Source organism: Nothoprocta perdicaria, unplaced genomic scaffold (genome assembly GCF_003342845.1).
Source record: "Nothoprocta perdicaria isolate Ctin4 unplaced genomic scaffold, notPer1 scaffold_68, whole genome shotgun sequence".
Lineage (NCBI taxonomy): Eukaryota > Metazoa > Chordata > Aves > Tinamiformes > Tinamidae > Nothoprocta > Nothoprocta perdicaria.
This window is the reverse complement of record NW_020455954.1, coordinates 2,193,700-2,215,870: the sequence shown is the minus strand read 5'-3', so window position 1 is coordinate 2,215,870 and position 22,171 is coordinate 2,193,700. Positions and strand designations below refer to the sequence as shown.

The following is a 22,171-nucleotide window of genomic DNA, read 5'->3' as shown; positions in this document are numbered from 1 at the left end:
AGATAACTGATTTGAACCAAATACCTCATCAATATCAATAGGCAACTCAGTCAACAGTATGGGTTTAACCCATGTTATGTAGGACAATCAACCAGGAAATCACCTATCTACACTTTCCACTGCTCTACAACATCACTTGCCCACCCTCTAGCATGTCATTTGCCACACTTTTCCAGAAGATACCTCTTTAATTTCCTATTCCAGCAAATTACACTCAAAAACATATCCATCACCCACAATCCTAGTGCTAACCCCCTTCAACTCTTCTCGCCTTTTCCTCTCCAAAAGCTATCTTCTATTGCTCCTCATCTCTCACCACAGCAGGTCATTCATCACCCCTTTTGACTACCCAGGCCTCTCTCTACTCCCCTCTTTACACTTCAGCCTGTGCAGTGTGCCTCCTAACAGCTCCTTCTGAAGGCAACTCATTTCTTTAGGTGACTCTTGTCTTAAGGCAGGGAGCATTAAGTAGGGTTGCTAGCAGCAGAGAAACAGGATGACCTCCTTCTCTGCACTTAGATCACTACTAACATGCCTGCCAGTCAGACTGGGACTGCAAATTACAACACTATCAAATACATTTTTTCCCATGGCAGCTGCTGGAAGACCCTGTGGAAATCATAAACAACAAGCTGGAACTCCAGGCCTTTGATCAAATTGACGAAGAGATCAAACTCATTGGCTACTTCAAAGGGGAAGACTCTGAACGTGAGATGAATGTTTTTCTCATAGGGGCTGAAGTCTTGAAGGGGAACCGGGGGGTGCAAGGGATTGAGATTCTTGGTCATCAATATTAACAGAGCAGCACTAAATAGTGGGTCATGGCCATGTCAAAGTCACTTTCAGGAGATGGAAAACGAGGGGGGGGTGTCTGCAGAGAAGTTTCTGCTGCTGCTAAGCATGAACTCATTCATCTGCTGACAGCAGTATTCCTTCTGCAAAGTGTCTGCTGGCAAGAGACGGGGGTGATAATCCAGGCTCTTCTACTAAGAGAAGTAACTCTACCTCACCCCAAACCACATGAGACCACAGTAATGCTGAGAGAGCACCTAAAGGGAGCCACACTCCTCCTCTCACAGTGAGCCCAGGAGGTGTTTAAAAAAAAAGAGGGGGGGTTGGAGGGGAGAGGGGGCCATACATTCAACACCATCTTGGGAAGCAAACAACAACAGAAAGAAACCAGCAGTAAGCAAGACACTTCAGGGCAGCATGGCAGAGACTCTGAACTGTTTGCCCCTGCTGAGCCCAGGGGCAACTGAGGCAAGGAGCCAGCACCCCATGGAGAGGCACTGCTCCCATACTCCAAGGGACATGTAGCTCAGGGACTCTCACTGGCATCCCAGGAGAAATGCCCTTAGCTCTCACCAGTCTAGAGAAACCTTCCCCAAAGTCCTTTCCTAGTAAGGCCCAGCAGGCTCCTCATCCAGTCCCACACACTACCTGCTTACCAAGAGGTCCTGGCACCATACGTACCACAGGGCTTAACACCTACGTAAAGACAGCTTCCTTTAGCAAAAAGAAAAGCATTTCTACCTGTTCAAGGAGGGTATCAAAGAGCCTTCAGCACTGCAGCAATCTCCTCAACTTCCCTGCTGGCTCTAAACCAGAATGGTAGAGAATGACCCCTTATAAAGAGCTCCTGCCAGGTGGAATGTATCCTTCCCAGCTGAAGGCCTCATGTCAATTAACAGCAAAAATGTATGTCCTTCCTTTCTCCCTATCAGCTAGAGGAGTACATTGCTTTGTGCTTGGTGAATGTTTAGGGAAGCCCAGCAATCATTAATACTAATGTCACTCAGTCTGAGCCCGAGTACTATTTTGTGCTAGAGGTAGCTGCAAGAATCCTCACCTGCAGGCTTGGCCTGCTCCTCAGGGCTACAGATATGAGACCCCAGTTCTGGGATCTATAGTTTTCCTGAGCCCTGTGTGGCAGCACCAAGTCTGTCCTATTTGCTCCGTATGAAACAGTTCATCTTTGTAAAGCCTGGAAGGGTGAAAGAAACATAATACTATCATCGTCATATTCTGTGATAACAAATATATTTGTTCTTCCCTAGTGCTAATCGAGGCCTAGCCAGCTGTACATGAAATCTTCTCTTCATTCCCCTTCTCTCCTTCCAGATTACAAAGCATTTGAAGAGGCAGCTGAACACTTTCAACCATACATCAAATTCTTTGCCACCTTTGACAAAGGGGTAAGTGTGCAAGGACTCCCTTGTAAGAGCTCACAGCCTCCTTTCCACACAACTTAGCAGCTTCCAGTTAAGTAAGTAAGAAGTTAAGAACAACCTTCCCTAAAACACTGGATGTGGATGTGGGGATCCAGCCAACCATCAGTGCTTTCCTGTGTCTGTGTAAATGGTACTCAGCCCTCCTAGGCCTTGACTTTCTGCATCACTTGGACTGTCCTAGCGGGCATGTCATAATGAAGACTCAGCAAGGCTAGCATATAGAAATGTGAATAAGGTTCCTTTTGCCTCATTGTGTCTCATCTCCTTTGTGGTTGAAGACCCTCAAATCTCAAACGGAAGAGACAGGCCTGTCTTAGATTCCCCATGTACAACATGAAGACATGCAACAAAATAGTCCATGAGGAATAAATGTGGGATGCTTGGCGAGGGGTCACAGAGACTCATGGATCACAAAAGTTGTAAAGTGCAAAAGGACACCAGGTTTATCACATGGCCTTACCCTATCCATAACTTCCAACTCTACCATTTACGTGGTGTTTTCCAAGAAGCTCAGAATGGTCTTGGATTTAATGTCCGTCTTCAGTTTCTCATTTTGAGCACTCTTGTAACTAGTACTGTGTGTGCCCACATTTGGGTTTGGCCCTGTTGCGAGATTAAATGTCATTTCTGCAGCTTAGGGGCATATTTCTGGTTTGGATTTGGAAGCCAGACCCATCAGAGTCATGAGTGCATGTCTCTAGTCTTGGTCTGACCCAGTGTTTAGGACAAGTAGTGTAGAAAGCATCAGCGTTTCTTTACCAAGAAAAGATTCATTCATTCATAGCCAACTCCAATAATGTAATAATAATCTGTGAGATAGAGTGCCTCAACCTCTGCTCTGCTACCAGGGGAGACCCTAGGTAGGCAAAGAGGCATGTCAGACTCACTCATGTGTGATCTTCTGCCGCTGCAACAGGTTGCCAAGAAACTAGGTCTAAAGATGAACGAGGTGGATTTCTATGAACCATTTATGGATGAGCCTGTTCACATACCGGATAAGCCTTACACAGAAGAGGAATTGGTTGAATTTGTGAAGGCGCACAAAAGGTACGTAGAGTGTAGGATGTTCCTGGCCGTGGGAAGTGGGTGAAGGTGTCTGCCATCCTAGGCTTACCCCTCTCGAGCAGCCCATCTCAGCAAAAGGGACCACTTCTTGCCTGTTTGCTGGTCCAGGTTTGAGATTTTGGTGAATCTTCTCCTAATCCCTGAGATACCAACAGCTATACTGTGATTACAGCCAATCAGCACATGGAGTCCAACTTCCTTCCTTCTCCTGGGATAGTCCTCTTTTAACTAGTAGAGAAGCTTTCAGGCAGTAGAGTGATAAGCTTGCTCTGCTTATTCATACGTTTTATTCTGGCTTGTAGAGAAGTTATTTTTTCCTGGACTGTCAGTTGAACACCAAATTCTGTCCAGTCTTCTCCTTCCTCAAAATAGCTTCACTAATGACTATGATCTTCTCCTGATGTCAGATAGACATCAGGGTAGTACACAGACTTTGAGCTCAGACCAAAGGCAGAGGAACCACGATGGATTAAGAGGAATAGCACCAGGCTTCTGCTAAAAGTGGCTGCACAACGCAAGCCCTTTCAGGTATAGCTCTGCTGGCCTCATCTGGAAAGTTGCTGAGGACCTACCATTTTTGATCAAGTCAAAGGGCACTGTGGATGCTCCATGCTTTTTGCAATCAGGTGTGTGGCATAATTGTTTAGGGACTTGGCTACCCGAGGAGCCCGGGAGTCTGAAAGTGACTGGAAAGCTTGATCCTGTGTCAATGCACAGACTTAAATATACAGACACAGATGCCTATGATGTGCTGTATTTTCACACCCTTAAAAATACAGTGCAGGATAGTCACATCAGGTGTCTGCTTCTCCTGCACCTGCATCTCTTGGAAGGCATTTAAGAGACAAGAAAAGAGTTCAGTAAAAACAGGGCCATGGATACGGTTAGGGGATCAGAAATAGGATTGAGCTGGACATTTCTGCTCACACACACAGGGTTAAATATATTGCTGGGTATAGAAACAGGAGATTGGTCTCATACAAATTCAGAAGACAGAAACAGATCTCTGCTGCTTCTTCTGAAATATGAAGGGGTCTTCTATCTCCCACGTTCTTTCAGGTCACTTTGCTGACCTCCTACACTTCTGACCACAGCTTTTCCCATCTTTTTTTACCAGTTCTTTCTGTCAAACAGCAGCATCAGGAGGCTGATTAAACACAGTCAGATAAATGCTAACCTAATAAGGCAAGCTCTCCATCAGCAAAAAATTGCAGTGGAACCCCCCTGTGTCTTACATATTTCAAGATGCTATCTTGAGCTTGATAGGTGTGGGGGAATGTGTCTTTTATTTTGTAAGAGCCAAGGCTCAGAACGGAATTAAAAGAAGTCTTGTGAAATCAGATGTGTGAAATCCCAAGGTGCTGTCATGAGAGGGGAAAAAAACTTTTGGGTCATAGTGATACATTCCCAGCAATTAATACTGCTTCTTCTTACCTTGCTGCTGGTGAAGCACCTTAAGTCAAAGGCTGGAAATAAAATTAGTCAGAAACAGAGGTGATCAGACTTGTAGAGAAAACTTCAGCAGCTACTACTGTCTGCTAGTTCCTTTTAGACTACTTGGAAGAAATTGGTCTAAGATGGTCTATGAGAGACGCTTTCATTCTTCCCTTACACAGCAGACTTTTTCACTTTATGCCAGGTAGAAACTATGGAGTATCTTCCTTCTAAGGTGAGAAAAGCCTCTGACATCTCTCCATCCCTCAGAAGGAGGAGAACCTAATCCTACATCCCTAGCAGAAACTCCCTGTAGTCACAAGTACCCAACCACTTTTGCACACCTTAAGCAACCCCTTCAAAAGGGCTCCCTGCTGTGCTGCTCAGGGAGGCTCCACCATCTCTCCCTCCATCCTGCCTCCATATCAGTGCTGGTGTGGGATCACCAGAACCCCACATGTGTGCAGTATGGGGTGCAAGGCAGAGTTGTTCATTGCCATAAGAATATGCTCTGTGCTAATCTTTAGTGATTTCCCCAAGATTTCTAGCATTCATTTTGTCTTTTTGCCTTCAGAACTGATGCTTTCCTAAAAGGATCCACAGTTACACCTGGGGCTTCTTGCTTAGAAGCAATACCTAATTGTAACTAATTTAGAACTCATTGTTTCACATGTATAATCAGATTTTTTCCCCATGTGCATTGCTCTCTCTTTGTCTATCTATGCGGCTACTCAATCAGAGGAGATCCTTCTGCAGCTCTTCAGATGGTGTTGACCATCTGATCAATTGTGTACAATAAGCATTTTTGTATCTCACTATTCATTAACTTTTTTCAGACTAAGTAAGAATATGTTATGCATATGATCATGCCAAAGCATATGCTGTGAATTTTAACTGGTTAATACCCTTCATAGTGAAAACTGACCTTTCATTTCTACCTTTCATCTACTATCTTCTAATAACATTAATGCACTGGAAGGCCTCCCCTCTTGTGTCATTGTGACTTAATTTCTTTGATAATCCCTAGTAATTGACTTTGTCAAAACATTCTTTAAATGCAGTAAACTGTGTTGATCAGAATACCTTTACCTACTGGTTGACCTGCTCCAAGAACTCTAGTGGATAAGTGAAGAACAACATTCCTCTAAAAAGTCACATAGTCTTTTAGCCTCTTATATTTCTTCAAATGCGTATTAATTCTATTCTTGCTAATGGTTTCTACCAGTTTGCCCACACAGAAGTCACCTTCCAGGTCTTTTTGAACCTTCAAAACTGCGATTTGTCATTCCTCGCGTCCATGCTTCTGGCAGTAAAGCACACTGACCCAACGGATTACACACCTCTGATAGCACAGCATCAGTTACATATTTGATTTCTGTTGGAATTCATAGATAATTGCCATCTGGTCTTGGCAGCTCACTACTCCTCATTTTACCAATTTGTTCTAAAACCTCATCTACTGACACTTGTCCTTACAACAGTTCCCTAGACCTGTCTGTTATGAAGGCCTGCTCTAGTGGCGGAACCTACCTAGCCATCCTGTGTTACAGTGAGCAGAGATGCAAAGAATTATTTTTACTCTTCTCCTATGGCCTTATATTCCTTAGGTGCTCCTTTAACACCTCAGACACCTCTCAGCCTGAGAAACTCTTTGACAGGCTTCCTGTTCTTGATATGGTTGAAAACATTTGCTACTGTTTTTCTTGCCTTTTGTGAACTATCCCCAAAATTTGCTTTGACTAACCTTATGTTTTAAATTTTCTTCCAGAGTTATTCTGCCTTCTCTGTTTGAGCAGAATTTTGAAAGATTTTTATGGTGGAATTATGCTTGAGTAAAATTAGGAGAAGAAGAGAACAAAGCCCAGTAGGCAAGCAGGGGTATGAATAGCCCAGGGACTGCAATCCAAAACTCCATTTGCTCAAAAACTGAATGGACCATCTCATGCGCTCAGTTCCAGAGGGTGGAACAAACTGCAGTGTGTGGGGGTAATTCACCAAAGTATCCCAGCACAGAGGGCCATCTCATCTCCAGAGCCACAATTAACAGCTGCTGTGACTGTAGTGGGGGCAAGGGCAGAGTTTTATCGCTGTGAATGAAAGGCTAATTTGACCTCGTGTGCCCCTAAGCTTGCATTCATAATATGCTAACTTATGAGGCTGACGCCACCAACCAAACGTGCCAAGGAGACCTTTTCCTGTCAGTGGGCTGCTGTCCACATCCTCAAAGCAAGTCCTTTCCTCTTTCCAGGGCTACCTTGAGGAAGCTGCGCCCAGAAGACATGTTTGAGACCTGGGTAAGCATATGTGGGTGGGAACACCTTCATCTTCTGTGACCTTCTAACAAGACACAAATCCTTTTTGACTACCAACCTTCCTCATGAAATCTTCAAAATCACCAAAAAGCACCAGCTTTCCTTCCTGGCAAAGCATCTGGAGCATTACAAATATGCAGGTTGCTTTGGGAAGAAGGGAAAGCCTTGGTTATGATGTCCATCATCCAAATTGAAACTATATACTTTAATGCTTTGCTGAGCAAGGATGGATATTTGAGTGGGAGCCCAGTTGCTTCTCAAAGAGAACCAAAGGCTGGCAAAAGGTAGACCCTGCAGTCACAACTCACCTCCAATTCTGGGCAGGAATGGAGAGGGAAGACGTAGGATAGAAAAGCAATTTCTCAGCACTCTAAACAGCATTGATTCCCAAAGATTGGCTCTTCCAATGAATAGACAAACAGAAGCTATTCTCAATTATGTAACTGCCCTAGGTAGGATATCTAAAGGTATCTGCTCTTTAGCAACTATGATATGACTGTGTTCATATGCATTTTTGGGAAGGATTTTCTCAGCAACATCCAGATTTGTGGCAGGGTGACTTCAGCAGCCTGTTTGCTGGGTGAGTAATGGCTCTTGCGCTGAACAGATGACTGATGGAAATTGTGCAGGAGCAATTGTACAATTCAGAATCCAAACAAGAGCAGGCAATTCCATTAATTATATACACTACGGAGCAAATAGTGCATTGATTGCACTTCTCACAGCGTGAGCAAAGCACACGTTGGAGCTTCTGCAGAATTAACCGGCAATTTGGAACATATCACACAGGCTCTCCTGGTCTGCGAGTGTGGGGGAAGAGGGGAAAGGTGAAAATTAAAGGAAAGTCATGTATTGCAAATTATTCCTTCAGTGCAAATGAGCATGATGTTAACAGCAGGTCAGGGAAATTCAAGTGCCAGCAGAATGCTGAAAAACAATCTGAACAGGTGCTTTAAGGAAGTTAGAGATGATTCAGTCCCTCCTCCGGAAAGCTCAGTACAAGATTTTTAATAGCATTTAGTTGCCTCCTTGCATAACATGAGATGCTGTGGCATGCAGAGGCACCAAAAACCTTGGGAATCTTTAATACAACTGAATCAGGAGTCTCCCAGGCATGACAGCATTCTCAATTTTATTTTGAAATATATTTTGATGTAGATGATTTCCAAAATCCGTTGAAGTCCTGGAAGTTTTTTTCATGGGCTTCAGAGGGACCCAAATTTCACACACATAACGCGTTTGGTTTCATACTGAATATATTCTAAAATAACCTCAGAAAAAGTGTGAATTATCAAGGATGGCGTGTTTGCTTAACAAACACCTTGGGAATACAGTGATTGTCCCATTGAGATCAGGAGATTCTTACATACAACTGACTGCAGGTTTGATTCTGGTCCCGTCGCAATTTGAGACTATCACTAGTGACATCCCTGGAGTTACTCCAGTTTAAGGACTGCATTGGAGGTCTGAATCTAGCCCAGCTTTTGCTCTTTCCTGCCTGACAATGCTGCCAGCAAATTTGGAGGAAAAGTGAAACTATAGATTTTGCCATCTGTAAGTGGTCTGAATCCTGGAGTAAATTTGCCTAGAATACCCCTGTGAAAATATATTCCCAAAGACACCAGCAAAGGCCCAGCATCCACTGTTGTTTCTAAAGATAATGTTTTCCACTTAATCTTTCAGCTTTTTTTCTCCTTTCAGCTTTTGATGGTGGCTTTGTTACCTTTGGGCTCAGGAGGGAAAAGAAATTAGCATTTAGATGGGAATTTTTTTCCTGCATTAAAACCAATTGAAATGGAAAGAGGCAGCAGCAGCAGACGAGGAACGTGAGGCCGTTCAGTGGGGTAATTCTGCGATGACATTCGTAGCAGGCAGATGATAAACCGTCTGGCAGATCCATTGGCCTTTGCCAGTATCATTACCCAAGCGTCCTGTCACGTGTCTCGTGGAGAGAAACAGTCCACCTCCTTCGAGCAACCAGGCTGTCGTTTCTTCCCTGTGCTCATTCAAGCCCCATGGCATTTGTACAGAGGCATCCTCCCCCAGCTGATTCCCCTCAGGGCTCACAGAGACCCCAGCCCGGACCAGACCTTCCACCTCCCAAAGATGCTCAAGCAAGCCAGCTTGCCTCTGCTGTTAGGAGCAAACCATCTTGCCTGACCCTAAAAGGATGTGTTTGGGGTCTGAACGGAGTAGGAGGTATTTGTCTTCCCATGAAAACCCTCTCTTAGCATCTGTAAATGGCCTGGGGATATGTGGCCTCAAGCCATGGTGAGTGTGGCCTCCTTGAGAAGCCAACTTTTGCCCAGCCACACTGTGAGAGGCTCTGTCTCCCTCGCTGCTGCAGTGTCCACCTTGGTTTTAGCTGTAGGACTTCAACAGGGCCCCCCAACCTGCCCTACTCAGCACCTGCTACCTCCAGAGCTCAGTCCTACCTTGGCTTTTTCTCAGTGTTTCAGTGGGGCTCCAGACTGCGTAGTTCTCCCAAAGGTATCCCAGTTCGGCGGGTCTCCAGCAACAGCTGGGCCCCATCCTCTCTCCTCGCCCCTCAGTAATGGTGTTATTGCTTGCAGGAGGACGACTTGGAAGGAATCCACATTGTGGCCTTCGCTGAGGAAGACGACCCAGGTAAGAGACCATTTTCCTCCTGGTATGACCCTACCACTCAAGGGAAGCACAACCCGATAGGCTTTTTTTTTTTGCATCAGTGGGATCATTGCATGTTTGTCCCCTTTGCAGCCCCCCTAGATTTCCCATCTTGCCTCCGCTCACAAGCTGCTCTCCATGCTTTGCTCCCCCACGGACAAGTGACCTCCCTCACGAGCGGGTCCCTCGTGCTCCCACGGTCACCTCGGCCTCCGCTGCTGCTTCCGCCCTGTCTCCTCCTGCCAGAGTTCCTGCCTTTCCCACGGGAAGGCCGTCCAGCTGGTAGGGCAGCCACAGGGAAGCCTCCCTAAGAGGGAAAGGTGCCTGCCGCCTTTGGGCTCAGCCTTTTCCCGAGCAAATCCAGTCAGGCAGCTGGGAGCCTGTCAGACCAGCCAGGCCGCTCGGGCTCCTGCCAGGAACCCCACGCCCTGGCCGGGAAGGGGAAGCCGGCGCCTGCCAGGACAAGGAGCGAGGCTGCTCAAGAGCATTTGCCTAGGCATTAGCATGGACTTGGGATTCAAATTGATCGCAAATTGGATTCAAAAAAGAAAAAAAAAAAAAGAATTTTTCCCCTTTTCCAGCCCAGCCTGGCACCAGGAAGTAATTCATCAACAGCTTGCATTTCCTTAACAGCTTTGTGCACCAGCCCCAGCTGCTGCTGAGAGTGCCTGGCTGCAGTGCACACCTTGGGTCTGTTCAGCATGGCAGCTTATGCTTTCCATGGCACAGAGGGAAGAAGCAGGAGCTGAGCGCCAGGATTGGTGCCCCAGCTCTGTGGCCACCCTGCTGCGTGGCTTGGGAAGTGTATGCCTGGGGCTGGATTTGTCAAGTTCACTTGGAAAAGCTGTGGGCAACCGTTGCTGAAAAGTGATGGAAGCGCTGCTGCTAAATCCTGCCCAGCACATGGAAAAGCTCCGGCCTCCCAGGGACTCCTTTCTTGTATCGCTGAAAGAAAATACTGACGTTGTTTCACTCCATAGAAGGATTATGAGACTTAATCCATGTGTAACTAATTTCAGCGCCTTGGGAAGATGCTAGAAATTAAAGGCATCATGATCAGCAGAAAAGGAGCTGGGAGGCTGTGTTTTCTTTTGTAGAAAAGAGAACGGTAAACAATTCCTGTTTTCACAGGGGATGAGGGATGTTGAAAAACCCAGGAGTGCAAATGCCAATGTGTTTTTAGCAGAGGGAAGTAGCAGTTCGTTTATCATTTCAGATGGCTTTGAGTTCCTGGAAATCCTGAAGCAGGTTGCCAGGGATAACACGGATAATCCTGACTTGAGCATTGTGTGGATTGACCCCGATGACTTCCCCTTGGTGAGTGGCAGAGGATCTTTTCCTTTCTTGGGTTTATATGTGATGTATGTGCTGGTTAATTTTGCACCCTAGCACTGGAGAAAGAGGGTGATCTCCTACATATCTGCCTCGGGAACATCCTAAGGGTACAGCATTTTCCTCTGATGTGTGATGCAGCCCAAGTTTCAAGTCTAACTCTCGTCTCCAGGGTTAATCAATACACAGTCCCTTCACCACAGTCCAGTTGGCTGAATCAATATTAAGATTAAGAGGGTTTGCAGACATCTGTGCCTGAGCTTTATTTCTCATTGTTGCAGCTGATCACTTACTGGGAGAAGACTTTCAAGATCGACCTTTTCAGACCACAGATTGGTGTGGTGAACGTCACAGACGTGAGTAGCACAAGCTCAGGAAAAAAACAGTGATCACAAGATGAGGGTGCTAGAAAGGATGGGATCAAAGATAGAAAGCAAGCCACAGAATCACAGAATCTTCAAGGTTGGAAGGGACCTGTAGAGATTATCCAGTCCAACCCCCCTGCTCCAGCAGGCACACCCAGAGCACGTGGCACGGGGCGGCATCCAGGCGGGTTTTGAAGACCTCCAGAGAAGGAGACTCCACAGCCTCCCTGGGCAGCCTGTGCCAGGGCTCTGGCACCCTCACAGTGAAGAAATTCTTCCTCACATGCAGATAGAACTGCCTGTGTTTCAATTTACACCCATTTCCCCTTGTCCTGTCACTGGCCACCAATGAGAAGAGCTTGGCCCCTTCCTTCCTACATTCTCCCTTCATGAACATACATATTAATCCTCCATACACGTTAATCAGATCCCCTCTCTGCCTTCTCTTCTCCAAGCTGAAGGCCCAACTCACTCAGTCTCTCCTCACACGAGAGATGTTCCAGTCCCTTAATCATCTTTGTTGCTCTCCGCTGGACCTTCCACTGAGGTCAATAGGATTTTTACTGTTAAGTTCAAGTACACCAGGCTTTGTCCCCAGGAGGAAGTATTAAGACCTCACCATTCCCCTGTGCAAATGGGCTCTTAACACCTCGAACTTCAGGCAGGCTTCAGGGCTTCTGAGCATGTTTGTGCAGCTGAGCCGCACGCAAAACTCTTCTGCCTGGGACAATATTGGGCCCTGTGGTCTGAACTTCAAGATTTTGCCTGATTTCCTTTTCAAGGCCTCACATTTCCCCACCTTCACTTAGCCCTGCAGGAAGGGTCTGCTCTGCCTGCAGCCTGGCTGGGCTGCAGGGGGAAAAGTGCTTGTGTGTGAGTAGGGGGGGTTGCATTTAGCAAAGGAGAAGCCAAGAAGGAGGAGGATGGTTTTGCAGCAGAAGCGGAGTGGCACAGCTTGAGTGTAGGAGTGAAGGATGGTCCCCAACAGATGACAGGGAACAATTGCACATATTTAAAAAAAAAAAAATAATAATACACAGACATAATAGGAAGTCAGCATAAACTTAAAACAGAGAGATTATTCTGAGGCAAAGAGGACAATTAGGAGATCTTCTAAACTTTTCATCCCATTGAACTACGGCTGCCAGTTCCCTTGCACAAGCCATACCTTCCTTCAGCCTGGAACTAAGGATGTTTGCTCTCCACGTAAAAGCCTGGTTGGATATGCCCAGGGCCTAGAAGACCTTGTGCAGGGATGGTGAGAGGGCCCAAAGCTCATTAGCGCAAGGGAGCCTTTCCTGTTGGGAAGGCTCACAGACATGATCCAGGCTGTGGCCAGGCCCTCAGGCCATCAAGAGAATGGCCATGGACTCTGACCCCCTCAGCAGCACTGACCGGGGTTCCACCTTCCCATGCCCATACAAATGATGTCTGGCTGCAGGGAGAAGCGGGAACAAGGGAGAAGGATGTCCCCACACACCCTTCCCAACCTGTGCAAACATGGGCAAGAGCCCAACCCTGCCCCAACACTGCCCCAAACACGTCCCCAGCCTCTGGGCTGGCAAAAGGGCAGCTCTGAGTCGTGCTGCTGTGACACTCTGGAAAATGCAGCTCATCCTCCCAAAACTCTGTATGCTTTGCAGCAGAGAGGCCAAAAAAAGAGAAGCATTTCTCCTTTCTCTGACAATAACTGTCAAGTTGATCAGAGCACACTTAACACATGCTCCAGCCTGGCTTGTTTATTGCTTTAGTTTATTTTTAATCATGAAATGCTGGATGCTTTAAACTGTGGCTGAAAATGAATCTTTCTGGATAGGAAGAGTGTCTCTGGAACCAGAACTGTCTCCACCACAGAAGTATTTTTAATTTGGAGTTTGGGGTAATGACTTCTTCGCATTTGAAATGTCACCAATACAGAGGCAGCTGATTCATTACAAGAGATAATTGCATTAGAAATGACCAGGAAGGGACTTGGGAGAGTTGGAGCAACCGGCAGGAGCTGGGTGCTGGTCCTTGCCCTGCCACCAACCTTTCTCCATCACTTGGAGTAATCCATGTCCTCACTGCTATGCACAGGAAGGGAGAAATTCCTGCCAACCCCGCCTGAGTGCAAAGAAAAGGAAGTGCAAAGGTCAGCTCAGGAGCTGTAGAGTAGGTGCAGAGCTGGCTGGTATTTTATATGCAATAGACCTGCATCCATCAGACCACTGGATGGATACCTAGGCACTGTGGAGGAAGCAGGTTAGTCCTCTCAACAGAAGGGTTAAAAGAGAGCAAAATGAAGGACAAGTTAACATGCACCACTTAGAATAACATTAGAGTTGGATGGACAAGCCAGAAACAGGGCTCAAATCTTCCAACTTGTTGCTCTCGTTACTAGTCCATGGTATCTCTCTTTGTTGTATTTACTGTAATTGGCCATGCTTAAATTCATGACAAAGTTATGTTAAGTATTTATGAATGGAAATTCATGAAAGGCGAATAGGAAGTAGTAAGAAAATCATATACAGAAATACTAATAAGGAACATATGCTGTACTATACAACAATCAGTGAGAGATCTGTAGAAACTTGTGGTTTATCTAGATTTGATATAGTAAATGTTTCAGGTTGCTCATTATAATATTTGCACTTTTTCTTTCATCCCTCTTGGGCTACTTTCTATTCCTCAAGAGAGAGATTTAGGCAAGTTGTAGGTTGGCTGGTGGTATCTAGAACAAACATTGAGCTCATTTCATTATTTCAGTGTTACATCACTAAATTCGACTGAGGCAGACAGCTACAAAGTGGGACTTAGACAGCAGAGCACAAATAACACCCCTGTTGGCTTCAGTGGACATAACCTCTGCGACCCCTTCACTTCTCTAAAAACCTGCCAATGCAAACACTGCTGAGCTCCCGGGGCCTCCCACGGGCCCATCACATCGTAGTAGCTCAGGACTAGTGTCATGATGCATTACAAATATTGCCACTTTACTCACATACTACCTTTCCTGTGTGCAATGCACCCCGTCTTATTCCCCTTATTCAAAATAGTCTTTTTTTTTTGCCGCAAAGAGTTTGCTATCAGCACAGGATCGGTTGCATGGGGAAAGCTTCTTTCAAGTGAAGAACCCACTGTTAAATATAGAGGGGCCACAGCATCATCCTTAAGCAAAGCTGATGGCTCAAAGAGGCAGGTGGAAAGAGATGCTGAGAGCAGAGCGAGCAGGTCCAAAGGGACAGACTGCAGAAGGGCTATGGAGTGAACAAGGAAGAGGCTGTGGACTGGGACAATGTAGAGAGAGCTTCTTTACACAGATTTTTAGTAATAGTGAGCCCAGTCTCTGGCTCATGTCTCTTAGGGTAGCTAATCCCCTCTGTGACCTATCCTTGCAGGCCGACAGTGTCTGGATGGAGATCAGAGATGACGATGACCTGCCCACAGCCGAGGAGCTGGAGGACTGGATAGAGGACGTGCTTTCCGGGAAGATAAATACCGAAGATGACGACGACGATGACGACGACAACGACGACGATGATGATGATGATGACAACGATGATGATGATGACGACAACGATGACGATGACGATGATGATGATTAGCTTTGACTGTGAACAGTTTGACTCGTGGGCGCCGAGAGGCTTCTGCTGCAGCAGGTTGCTCCATCCAAAGACCTGTTCCTGAGTGTCAGCAAGCACCTGCCTGCTCCTCCTTCCTGCTCTGTCCCGCTCCCCCTGCCCTTGCCGGAGTCCCCACAGCCTGATTCTCAGTGGTGCCGAGTGGCCAGGACTTGCCCTGTAGCGGGTGGCGCCTGCAGGCACCCAGCACCACTGTAAACCATGCTTCCTTAATGCAGACAATAGGAATTTGCAGGGAATATCATCCCCCGGCCGCCAATCTCCCCAAGGTGGGAGGAAAAGTGCCTGCCCACTCACAGCCAGAAGATCATATTGAGCCAATTTGTATTATCCATGCTCATCAGCTCAACACCTATATCCAAAGACCAAATCTCATTGACAGAGAAGGTCACTGTAAAGTTTAGTCCTTTTTATTAAAATATGCTTTGCAGCTACACTGCCAAGACCACTGAATCCTCCCCAAAATTATGCTATGAGAGGCCATAACTACTCATTAATATGTTGCAAGTAGTAAAAAAAAAAAAGGGGGGGGTTGGAAGGGGAGGAAGGCTTTATAGACACTAGTTAAATTTTCAGCTGTTCCATATAACAGAATATTCTTGTCTGGCAAAGCAGTGCAAAAACAAATTCCATAGTCCTTGTTTGGCTCAATGTTTTCTGGAAAGCTCAGGTAAATGATAGGGTTAGTGGAGCTGGTCTCATAGGGGACATTGCAGCTTGAAAGTTCCTGAGCTGCTGTAAAGTCTGATTCAGATCTGAGTCCAGATTCTTAAGGCTGAAGGTCACTGTGCTGAAATGAACTGTCGATTCTTAACCTCCACGTTTCAAGAAGCACCAGACCAGACCACAGCCCAGTTCTAAACATCCGCATCCAAATCTGGGTTGTGCCTACCTTCTTTGTCAGATGAACCTCATTTCAATTAAAGGTTGTGCACTGACAGCATGAGACAGTCAAAGAGAAGATGTGAGAGGGCATACCCTTGCTGCCAGAAACATTCACAGGGGCCTGCCTGAAACCATCCTATTCCACACGACCTTGCAGCTTTAGCTGACTTTTAACCCATTTTTTTTTTCCCATGACCAAAGACATTAGGAGAGAACACATCCATCCAACCATATTAGACATTGGATATTGTGAGTCAGGCAATGAGCAGTGAAAGGATTCAAGCTGCTTGGCTTTTAAGTATTCAACCACAAAATTACTCCCAGCTTGGAGACTCAGATGCCCCATGGCAGCCTGTGAGAAGCCTCTTTTGACTGCAGCCTGAAAGGGAGCTCAGGGCGTCTGTCTGCAGTCAAAAGGGTCACTCACAAAGCAAAGGGTCAGTACCTCGGTCCTGGCGAATGCAGGGCCATCCACGCACAGGTCACTTCAGCAGTGTGAGGTCCCCCTGCTTTCCCATGCCTGCAGATTCCAATTGTCCCGGCTTATTAGGTTCGACAATAGTGCAATGAATGGAGAGTTTGGAGAGAGAGTTTCATCTCTATAAATACATCTAGAAATACCTTTTCTGGTTGTTCAGATTGTTAGCATAGGTAGCATATATTTGTCTTCTCTTTCTAGATACAAGGAACATTGTTTTATTCCTTCTTACACTGGCTTATGTCAGAGATAACCAGTGATGTTAGTGGAATTAACAGGGCAAGGGACAGGAAAATCAAAGCTTACTGTATGAATGTGAACCAACCTGATGAGAAGCAAGGTTTACACACTGTATATTTCCTTTATTGGATAAGCTGCAAAGCAAAGTTTTATAGATTTTTTTTTTTTTTTGATTCCTATTATTCAGTCTCTTTGTCTCTCTCTCTCTCTCTCTCTCTATACAATGACTGAAATATAAATTTAAGGCTAGTGGTACAAAAAGGCTAAAGTACTGATATGCTTCTACTTGTGCCATGTCCCCTTGGTGGAAAGGGGCAATATGAACAGCATACAGACACATGTATGTACACAAATGAGTACCGTACCATAAAGGGCTGCCACACAGTACATGGCAATAGAGCATGAGAGCTCCTCTTTGAATACTGAAAGCTTAACCAGCACTTTCCAGGCACACGTTCTTAGAAGAATAGATTATACCAGGACATCAAAGCCACCAGCTCGACTATTCTTTTTTACATATTTGCCTTTTCTTGCTTCTTTATCATGCATAGACATTGTAGACAAAGTGTGTCTGGGGAAAATGTTTGGGTATTTACATGGGATTAGAACAACATGGTGTCCATCAGAGGTTCCATGGATGGAATGGGGATCCATCAGAGGACCCCACTGAGGTTTTCAGAAGGTTCAAGATGCAGCATGCTCTCAGCTTGGCAGTCCTCTCCTGTCCTTCACACAGCCCTCTCCCCTGATTAGAGGGGTTCACGGGACCTTCTACCCTTTCCTACCAGCCATTTCCTCCTTGTTGAAGGCTCTCGGGCTCTGGGAGGGAGTGAGGACTCACGAGGCCTTGTAGAGAAGCTCAAAGCCTCATCCGTGCACACGGGTGAGGAGCAAGAACTGGCAAAAATAGCAGTTTAGTAGTAGCTCGGCCTGTGGTTAAGGAATAGTGCTTGCGTTACTCACCTGAGAAGAGTACCTGTGTAACTTTACCTTGCAGCTATTCCCAGGAGTAAAAAATACAATATTTCACCCTGCATAAGACCATTTTCTTGGCATCCTGCATAGTCCCTGGAAGCCAAGACCAGTCATTTCCAAGGCCCATGAATGTCTATAAAGAATAAACTAATAAAGCTGTACTGTCTTTCTTAGTCGAAAACCTGGACATTCCAAAGTCTGGGAACTTTCTGCATTGCTCCCCTTCTGCTCTGGGGAGCAAGTTTACTCTGACATACCCCTCTCGAGGTGTTTCGAGGGACATCATATGCTAGCCCTGCTCACAAGCAAAACAGACAGACCCTGTAAGTGGCATGAAAGCTTTGTCCAAGTGCATAAATGTTTCATAAAAACAAACATACCTCAGTGCACCAAGTGACAGAGATCTGGAGGAAAAAAAATCAATATGTTCACGATTAGGCTAATACAGAGGCTCTCTGAATCTGAGCTCCTGCTGGGGCTGATGCGCTGGGTGTCAGTCATTTATAGAAAATTTTTCTTGAGTTATGAGAGAAAGAGCTCATCTCATGGCTGCCAGTTCTCTGTAGTACCAGTGCAGCCCCTTATGGACTCTGCTTTTCTCCCTTCCATCATTTCCCTGTCACTTTTCTCCCACTCTCTTTGTCTGGGATGGGGTATTTTTATCTGTACTACCAATTTACAACCTTTTACTCACAAAGCTAAAAATGCCTGGTCTTCTTGACTGTCTTTTTTTTGTGTATGTGTGTTCCAATCTCTCAGTCAATGACCAGAGAGACACCAAAGGGGCTTAGAGTTGGGACTTACAAAGACACTGTATTGCTCTGCACAGACACCGGTTGGCCTTGGTCTCTTTGGTCTTATCTTTCCTGTCCCTAGTGCTCTGGGAGTTACTGGTGGGATCGTGGTGCTTTTCCACTTAAACTCTGAGTCCAGCCTTAGTTGACTCTACGAAGTGCAGAATCACCAATCGCTCACATGAACTGAGATTCCCTCCTACCTGTTCCCAGAGAAGAGGCTCCCTAGCTGTCAGTCTTGGGGGCCAAGGTGGGAGCTGGGAGGATCCTGGACTCTCCTGGGTTCCTCTGTCAAGAGCAGGCACAACGCAGGGCAGCAAGGGCTCCAGAGTTTCAAACTGCAGTGAAAGGCACTGACCATGCTGAAGAGCCAAGCCAGGCTGCCCCTAACTCACTTTGAGGGTGAAAGGTCTGCACCTATGTATGAGGAAGCAGCAAAATGACTTTCCATTTTAAAGAGTGTGCATGTGTGGGGAGTACTGAATGTTTTTGCAGGCAAGTCTCTTATTGCTTTCCCTGTCTCATAAACAATTCTTCTCTCCAAAGTGTTAATTAAGCATTCATACTAAATGGGTCTTAACACAAATACATTAAAACAAGGAGTCATGTTTTGCCCTCATCCAGCTAAGATTGCTTCATACTCATAACGAAGTAGCCAAAAACCTAGTGTTACCAACCCCACCAAGAGTGTGAGGATGCCACTTCCCAAGTGGTCTCCCAGCGCTGCCCTGACCCTTCCAGGTAAGAGCAGATATAAAAGAGGCTGCTCCCACTCTGTCTCCTCCCTGAGTTATCCCAGCTGCAACGAGACTATCAAGCAGTTTCAAGCTGTCCCTCCACTCCTTAGCTACACAAATTCTATTCTTTCATCACTCCCACGCTAAACCAACATGAACTCTTAACCCAGCAAACAAGGAGAAGGGCACCCTACCAAAAACCTCCTAATGTCCAGGCTAGTTTTACAGCTCTTTTACAGAAGTGGGAAGGAGAAAGTTTTTGCCTTTTTGCAGCTGACCTGCGGAGATCATTGGAGACGCTCTGTGAAGGAGGGAGAAGCTGCTCCGAGGTAGTGCCAACCCTTTGAGAAACAGCTCCAAAGAAGACGCAGAGGAGGCGCTCTGTAAATCACACATTTACTGCTTCTTTGGAGGCTCAGTGGTTTTCCTGGTGTTTATGAGAATAGGGAGGGGTGAGACTCGACCGTGGTGTCCTCAGATACAGCAGGGAGAGAAACGGCCACTTAGTGACACCAGAGACCTCAGCAACTTTCCATCCCAGAGCGGAGCTGCTCAGCCCAATGCCAATGAACACACAACGCCAAGGATGCCGGCTGCCCGTGCCTGTCCACACACCTAAGACCATGACTCATCACAAGACAGAGCATAGAGTGTTGCCTTTTACTCTGAAAGGAATCATTAGTCAGGAATGTATCACTCCCCTACCACTGATCAATCCCCTTGCAGGGCTGTGAAAACAGGCCAGGATTGTGCTTGGATTCCTCTCTGCCACAGCAATGCTTTGGCTGCTGGTGCAAGCCCGATCCGCGCCATTTGCATACAGATACCTCAGATCTCAGGGGCATGAAAGGCGAGAATGGGGCAACCAGCACCAAGGTCCTTGAGAGGCAAAGCAAACCGCTTCCTGGCACGGTGCTTGGCTACCTTCCTACCCCAGATATGCCTGTACTGTGCTAATCAGGCTAGATTCTGGACACAACTGTCCAAACAACAAGGCTAATCTGCTAGAAACCGGACACAACTGTTGAGCAAGAGGGTTAATCAACCTCAGTTACAAAGCCATGCCAACTAGGCCGGTGCATATCCAAGACCCAACTGGGTATCTCTGGGTAGTACTAGAGCGTGACACAGCATCCCCCACCTTTCCCCCCTTTTCCCACATCTCGTACCACCAACATCTGGGCAAAGCAGGCCTCCAAGGGCACCGTTTGGGGCAGGGAAGCGGACTGCCCTTGCATCCGTTTGGCAGAAGAGTGCTAGGAGCAATGCAGAGCACGCGGCAGGGGCAGAGCCAGCGCTTTTGGCCCAGCTCTCTTCCAGCAGGACGCTCCCTGCCAGGCTTAAAAGGTGATAAACGCTAAAAAAAGCTCCGGAGCTTCCTTGCAGCTTGAAGACTCCCATCGTGTCAGATTGCAAGCAGCTTTGGGGATGGAAGCGAAGATCCTTCCGGTGCCCTTTCCTGCTCCTGCCTCGTGGCCTCGCTCACCTAAGCCTCCGTAATGAAGGACACTACCAGAGCAGCTAATGAGCTTATGGTTTGGTCCCGCATGCTACAGAGAACGAGAAGAAAACACAGCTTTTTCGCTTTCTTCTTTTTCTTTCTATCCCTTCCTGATCCCTCCTGTTTTGTTTTTGTTTGTTTGTTTTTTAACCAGCTTCCCCAATTTTTTGCTCTGTTTTTACCTTGTCCATCTTCTCCTCAAACTGGCACCCAGCACACAGTGCCAAATCTCCCTTAAGGACACGGCTCTCCCTTGCCCCAGCTCCTTGAGCACATTCCCCATCGCAAACACCCAGGCCCTGAGCAGGACACGGCCCAGAGAGGACTGTGGCCTCGTCTGCACCTCTAAGGGACTCATGCAGCTCTCCTGTTGCAACCAGGGGACCCACAGCTGCTTCTCTCTGCCTCTAGAAGGAACAATATATCCTTGATAGAGAAAGGCACAACCCACTTTGCCCCCTGTTGTGAAATTCCTGTTCTAACCAGGGGAAATGCAGCACAAATCGAGCCCAAAGGAGATGGGGCAATAAGAGCTGGAGGCCTCTCCCATGTAAACTCCCAGGAAGGTTGCCCCGCCACTACAGGCTGGGCTCTGGAGGAAACAATCGGATTTCTGAGGAGGCAACTTTTCCAGCTGTCCCAGAATCTAAATGAGGAATATTGCCTTTCCATCAAGCCCTGCCTGAACCTCTTGGCTTGGTTATTTAGGCCACCGTTACAGAAAGAGAACAGCAGCTCCCCGTGTCCCTGGCAATTTCACTACGCTGCCCAGTGCAAGACAGGCAACATCACTTCACGCACAAGCAATAAACCAAGGGGGTTAAGCAAAGTGAATGTGGCTGCAGAGCTTATCCCACGCTTGAACAGCAAGAGGAAAGCTCACTGCCCTCCAGGAAGGATCAGTCATTCCAATTGAGCCCTCCTTCAGCCACAGGTGGCAAGTGACTGAACTTGCCATGAGTTGCCTTCTTTGGTACCACCTCATCCTTTGCTTCATTTTTTGAACCAGGTCCCTCCCTCAGCCACAAAGTTAGAAATAAAACAATGTTCAACCACAGAGCGGCCCTGAAATTCACCTGTTATATTTTTGCTTTAAAACGGAACCTAACACGTCAAAATCCAGGCCCAGTTAGTGACAAAGAGCAAGAAGTTATTGAATAACCAAAAAAAAAAAAAAAAAGTTTGAAGAATATTTTAGTCTGCAAAATGGAATCACTGTAAGTATTTTCAAAGCTTCTCATAATCTAGTTACTGAATTACTAAACCAGTTTCTCCCAATCAATTACAAAGTTAAAATATAATAAACTATAGGATACTGGTATTATGAGTACTCAAGAACGAGCTTAACAGAACAGGAGCCAGAAGATTTACAGATTTGTTTGTTTTGAATCTATGGGCCAGATATAACCTACTTCTCACTCCCTCTTTTAAAGTGTGCCCACCTGCATTTGATTTGCAATGAAGATAGCTCCAAGCAGCTAAATAGTTTAGACTCTCTCTTAAAACTTTCTAGAGAGCCTGAATCAAATGATTTTATCAAGTATTCCACTTCCTTT

At 46.3% G+C, this 22,171-nt stretch overlaps 1 protein-coding gene across 1 annotated transcript in view; it reads left to right on the top strand.

Moving 5' to 3' along the window:
* Positions 1 to 15,138, top strand: part of CASQ2 (calsequestrin 2) — a 33,003-nt gene extending 17,865 nt beyond the window's left edge. Inside the window, exons 4-11 of the mRNA XM_026050348.1 lie at positions 597 to 708; positions 2,122 to 2,195; positions 3,148 to 3,278; positions 6,979 to 7,024; positions 9,616 to 9,670; positions 10,905 to 11,005; positions 11,302 to 11,376; positions 14,763 to 15,138. Of these exons, the coding sequence (XP_025906133.1) occupies positions 597 to 708; positions 2,122 to 2,195; positions 3,148 to 3,278; positions 6,979 to 7,024; positions 9,616 to 9,670; positions 10,905 to 11,005; positions 11,302 to 11,376; positions 14,763 to 14,969 (801 nt within the window). The 3' untranslated portion in view covers positions 14,970 to 15,138. The remainder of the gene's footprint in view (positions 1 to 596; positions 709 to 2,121; positions 2,196 to 3,147; positions 3,279 to 6,978; positions 7,025 to 9,615; positions 9,671 to 10,904; positions 11,006 to 11,301; positions 11,377 to 14,762) is intronic.
* Positions 15,139 to 22,171: the final 7,033 nt, after the last annotated feature.